The sequence below is a fragment of the Leiobunum rupestre genome, chromosome 5, assembly GCF_980474605.1.
Source record: "Leiobunum rupestre chromosome 5, qqLeiRupe1.1.hap1, whole genome shotgun sequence".
Classification (NCBI taxonomy): Eukaryota; Metazoa; Arthropoda; class Arachnida; order Opiliones; family Sclerosomatidae; genus Leiobunum; species Leiobunum rupestre.
This window is the reverse complement of record NC_143388.1, coordinates 1285651-1291362: the sequence shown is the minus strand read 5'-3', so window position 1 is coordinate 1291362 and position 5712 is coordinate 1285651. Positions and strand designations below refer to the sequence as shown.

The 5712-nt window shown below is 36.5% G+C and overlaps 1 protein-coding gene across 1 annotated transcript; it reads right to left on the bottom strand.

Moving 5' to 3' along the window:
- Window positions 1-2030: 2030 nt before the first annotated feature.
- On the bottom strand, window positions 2031-2663 carry LOC149943323 (uncharacterized). The gene has a single exon (XM_090175659.1). The coding sequence runs from the start codon at window positions 2661-2663 to the stop codon at window positions 2031-2033; it is 633 nt and encodes a 210-aa protein (XP_090031785.1).
- Window positions 2664-5712: the final 3049 nt, after the last annotated feature.

Genomic DNA, 5712 nt, shown 5'->3' with positions numbered 1-5712 from the left:
GTCTGCCACCAGGTTTAACAAAGCTAGGAGTGCTTGACGCTAGTTACCCAAAAACGAGTTTAAGCAGACGATTTTTGTATTTACTAGGTACTCCGTTTAATGATAGTCTGTCGTAGAGCGATTCCGTAATCGAAGTTTTGGATCAGGTACGTTCTTGCGTACTATCCGTTTGCAAAAAGCTGCCGGTTTCAGATCGTTATCAATACGAGCAAAAACACGTTTATTAGTACAGGAAGGTTAGCTCAAAATTTAGGTGAACCCGCAACAAATTAAAACAAAGCTGAAAGTTTCCTACTTTATAGATTTTGGGGCGCTATTTCACGTGGTGTGGTCTCTGGTGTTCTCCCATTGGTGGAATTTCCGCCATCTTGGAAAATGGTGGCCAAAATGCAGTGAAAATTCAATATCTTCCGTATGGCTTATCCAATTTACATGAATATGTTGCATCTTTTATGTTCTTAGGTATTTAGTCATTTTATGCACCGGAAGTGCGTAATTTGAGCCGGAAGCTAAGACCAATTTCACAAATTTGGTAATTATCGACGTTATAAGCATAATATAACGTTATAAACATGCATTAGGTAGAATTTTTATTCTTGAAACACTGACATAGTTTCCTCCATTTTAGATAATGGCGGGGAAAATAAATGTTACATCAACTTTGGTTTTATTAATTTAAGAAATATATTTGGAACAATTTACTTTCATATTGTCTAGTAAAGATTCTAGAAAACGTTATAAAATAAAACCTACATATCAAGCACAAACTATTTTTTAATAGATATTATGAAAAATATCTTTTCATCGACATCCTCGTCTAAAAGTTCCGTATCGAAATCTCTACGCTCATTGGTACAAGATATTCCCTTGCATCGCCAACAAATTGAGGAACAGATTAGACCAATCTTTTGGCATTCCTCATTTCAAATCGCAGACGTCTTTGCATTTACAAGAGATCATCTGAAGAATCTCGGCCGGTGCTGGTTCAAGAGTGGTTATTATGGGACGAAGTTCACTACCCACCGGTTTCCAACCCCAATCTGTTGCGTTGAGGCCGTTACCTAGCCAAGTTTGAACTTGGTGAAAGACACGCACGGTATGAGTGTTGTTTCGCAGCTGCGCTATTTGGTGATAGTGATGCTAGCTCAAAATTTGAGCTAATAGAAGACCCAGTGGTTGCTTTTATAAATGCGTGGAACCGTTGTCCGTCCAATGTATCCGTTTCATTTGCTCGATAAAGTCTCAACAAAAACATTTCACCGACTCTAGATACTTCGTCATGGGTTGAGCTAGGCAAGCAAAATATTTTTACGGCTTGTCGAAGTTCTTCGTTCTTCTTTAAAATATTAAACGCTTTTTTCTTTTCTTGTCGATAAAGTGCTGATGTTGTGTCGCAGCCAGTCATAGTGTGAAGGAACGGTAAAATCTGAGTCATATCACCTAATGTCTCTTGAACGTCTTTTATTTTAATAATTTTATCGGATTTATTTTCGTGTTTTGGCTTTACGAAATAAATATTACTTTTAAACGTGGGACGCGAAAGCGCAATTAGCAAAACCAGTAAATCAGTGTCTTCTCCGACCAGCGCTTTATTTTCGTAAATTTCTTCAACCGCTAATTCAACTGCAGTGTTAACAATAAGGGTGTCGGCATCTTCTTTCGCTTGCTTTACTGTGAATCCGTGTTCCCGGAACTTGATTAACAAGTTCTCAATAAAAGACTGCTTGTTTCGAGGATTTTTCAGGAATGTTTCTTGAGATGTCGACACTTGAATATTGTCCTCTATGTTCATGTTAGTAGCCATAATTTTAGAATATCTCCTACGTTGCTCCTCACATTTTGTTGTTAGAGTTTCGTTGTATCCACCAAAAACTATAGTGGCATTAGTACCATAATGTGTTTTAACAAATTCTAAATACAGGGAAAGAACTTCACCGTAAGTGCATGGACGAGGCCACACTACTCGGTGAAGTAGAAACCCACCATCTACGACTAAAGGATTGAAATCCAAGTTCGATTGGTTTGATGAACTATTCTAGTATGTTGGCTAGAGTAGCTTTGTTGGTTTTCCTAAACGAAATTTCGTCAAAGAGTGCCGGGGCGATTGATGACCGCTCAAATTGAAGATATGTCTCTAAATTTGCTCCGCGTTGTAAGGCACTGGCAATTCTACCAAAAAGTTGCTGTGGGTTTACAATAACCTCGTCTTCGTCAAATTGAACGGAATTTTTCATCGCTGCTAATGGTTTTACTTTGTCATTTCTTCGTAGCTTCACTTCAAAAAACGTCCTTCCTACCATGCGCTTTATGGATTCACTACCGACTTCTAAAGCTGAATCACTATTTATCGTAGTATCTGCGATTAAACCTGAAGGAAGAGAAACCAGGGAAGACTCTATCTTAAATGGCGAGTGGTCTCTTAACCATCCATAAAATTTTGACGAGTCTTTGACGTCACGTGCTTGTCTAGAGTCTCTAACTTCGACGTGTTGTTTAGATGTAGCTGCAGTGACGTCACAACAGTCTTCTAGGGCCTTACTTATAAGGGTACATACTGGAGTTGTTAACACCAATCTAGCAATTGTACTTTCAGTTAAACCACGTCCGCTTGTTAGCCCACCCACCACCTTCATAGATCGCGTCAGAACTTGTTCGATAGTCATGTCAGACCAGATTCCGGACCAATATTTATTTGAGCGTCTAACGGTAAAATACCCATTTTTAGTGAAATTGTTAAACTCTCCCAACGACATTGAGTTTTCGAGCTCAGAAATTTGCTGTAGGTAAAGGTGAGCTGATTTGGCGTAAGCTCAATGTCCCGAAGCGTGTAATTAAGGCAACATTTTTTGAACACAGTATATGTGTAAAGACCAATGTCCACTCCACTCGGCTCTAACAAACAAGCGCATGACTTCAACAAGCTCAAAATATAATACCCATAATTCAGCTGTTCAACTTGTCTTGCTTCTGTTTTCTTTCAGAGTAAAAAATTGAAGATATTTTTCGTACTTCATAACACTCCTGCATCTCCTCGGTAGTTATTACATTTAACATTTACTCCATGTGTTTACGCTTGATATTTTCCTTTAGACTTTCATCTATTGTGGGCATAGTATCGAGTATAAGCTTTCCAATCTATGGTGCTATCCAATAGTAATTTCACTGCTCTTAACCATTCATCACTTCGAATTGCTGTACGATTTTCTAGAGTTGTTTTTATTTGAAAAGCTTCAACCAAATGGTTTTCGAACTGATCTAGATACATCTTCACCACATAAAAAGCAATATTGTTTAAAGTCAAAAGTTGACGTCTTCGATCTTAAATGTGTTTCCTCAATTTCAGTAGAAGTACTGGCCTCTTCTATTTTTTTAATATTATCGTCACGAGTATATTCCCTTCTGCAGTTGTCATGTAACCGAACCTCTGACAGATTTTGGAGCTTTTCATGCAGCCCGTCTTTCCTTCTTAAACTTGCACTTACGAGGGTTCGTAACTTATGTAGTTTTTCTACTATTTAATAACTCGTCACAGATTATACATTTATTATCCATTTTAAATGAAGAAACACGAAATATTTTAGAGTTTTAACATCTTTCTTCTGCTAAAACTCAATCGCGACTGACCCCATGCTTAGGTAAATATAAACTCAATTATTTTGGTTTTCTTTAAGGTACGAGGTCCAATTTCAGTGTTTCGATGCCCTCTCACCTCCAAGGTCGTTTCGGCGAACACCCGTACGAAGATCGAAAAAAGCCGTAGGTCGTAACAGCTCGGAGATAGGTCGTCGTGTCCATATTGGTCAAAAGGGTTTTTTTAACAGCTGCGAAATTCAAGTATTTATCCCTTGCGTAGGGTCACACGAAGTAATTAAACAACCGGAAATAAAATTATGCTAAACTATTAAAACGATAGTTTTCAATCAAATACCCAAATAATTAAAGCAATTAACAGTGGTCCTAATCGAAAATAGGCTCTGATAAGAAAGTACGATCAGTTGAAGCGTAATTGCGATTCGCGAGTAAGGCTGGTCGGACGGCACGTGACGTGTGACCAATGCACAAAATTATACCCTAGCATTATATGTAAATAATTCCATACTGCCGGGATTGTGCCTACAAATAATAAGTGCAAGTTGATAGTTTACGTAACTTCTAAAAAGTAATAATTCACAATTCTTTCCAAGTGGCCTAACATATCAAGCATAATTACGCACTTCCGGTGCATAATATGACTTAATACCCTGAACATTTTAAGTATTTTTTCATGTAAATCGGATAAGCCATACGAGAGATATTGAATTTTTACTGAATTTTGGCCGCCATTTTCTAAGATGGCGGAAATAACACCAATGGGAGAACACCGGAGACCACACCACGTGAAAGAGCGCCCCAAAATCTACAAAGTAGGAAACTTTCAGCTTTGCGTTAATTTGTTGCGGGTCAAAACCTATTTTTCCTGTACTATATGTTTCAAATTCGAAAATAACTACCTTCTGAAATTAAACGAATGTTTAGTTATTTTTATATTTTGATTCAATTCGCGCCCGAAAACTACGGGTACGACCTCTTTTAACGGCAGAAACAGTAATAGGTAATTACTTTATTATTACAATTCAAAACAGAACACCATTGAGTGCCAGCTTTACACATTTTTGATTCTAGCAGACGCTACACATTCAAGAAGTGGCGTGAAAACTTCAGCGAATAATGCATCATTTTAGTTTTAAAAGCGTTTAAATTTTCATTGAGCCTGGGCTGCATCAAGCCGCGATTTCGTTACTTGGCAGTTTCCAAACACAAGGAGCAATTCGCAGAAGCTTGTTAGTCCTTACAATGTTTGTCACATAATGATTTACCTTGCATTGGCGAAACCGACTATCATTTAATAATTTTGCACTGAATGAATGGGAAGTGTCATACTTATTTTACTATTTTACTTATGCTTTATCACGCTCGCACTCACTCACTAGCTTGAGATCTGCTGATGCTCGCAGATTTTTAAGCGCCTAAATCGTTGATCCTAACATTTCACTCTTTTTAGGATCGCTTAAATTGGCGCTCCTCTCATTTTCGATTTGTGATATTTTAAATGCTTAAACACCGCTCAAAATTATATTTGACCAAATAATTTTAATTTACAAATGTAGTATATATTTATGATTTCAACAATTATAATTTTAAACGGCCACTATTTTAATTTTTATTAATTATAAATTAAATAATATGTTTATTTTAATAATTTTTAAAAATTAGGTCTGGTTTAGGTAGATGAAGCCACATGTATGTGCGTATACCAAATGTTGTCCTGGAAAAGTTCTTTCTTCTTTCTACCCTCGTGTAAGCGGCAGTGCCGTAAATTCTTAATACTTTTATGTAGACTAACTTTTGGTCTTTTGCTAAATTTACTTTGTCGAACTACAATACTTTTCTCTATCTAATTCAAAGGTAAATATAAGGTAATAGGTATTCATAATTGTAATTATTTAATTTAACTAATTATACGTATATGAGTTATATAAAGGATTGGTCAGGTCACAACAAGGCTTAACACATATGTTGAATAGTGTACATTTAGAAGTACGCAATTAAAATTTAAGGAGTGAGACTAAGACATTCGCTAATTGATAAAATAACTAATTTACTAAACATTATACTACTTAGATTTTTAGCCTGAATTAAAAAAACTTTTTGGAGCTTAAACCGATATGAGTT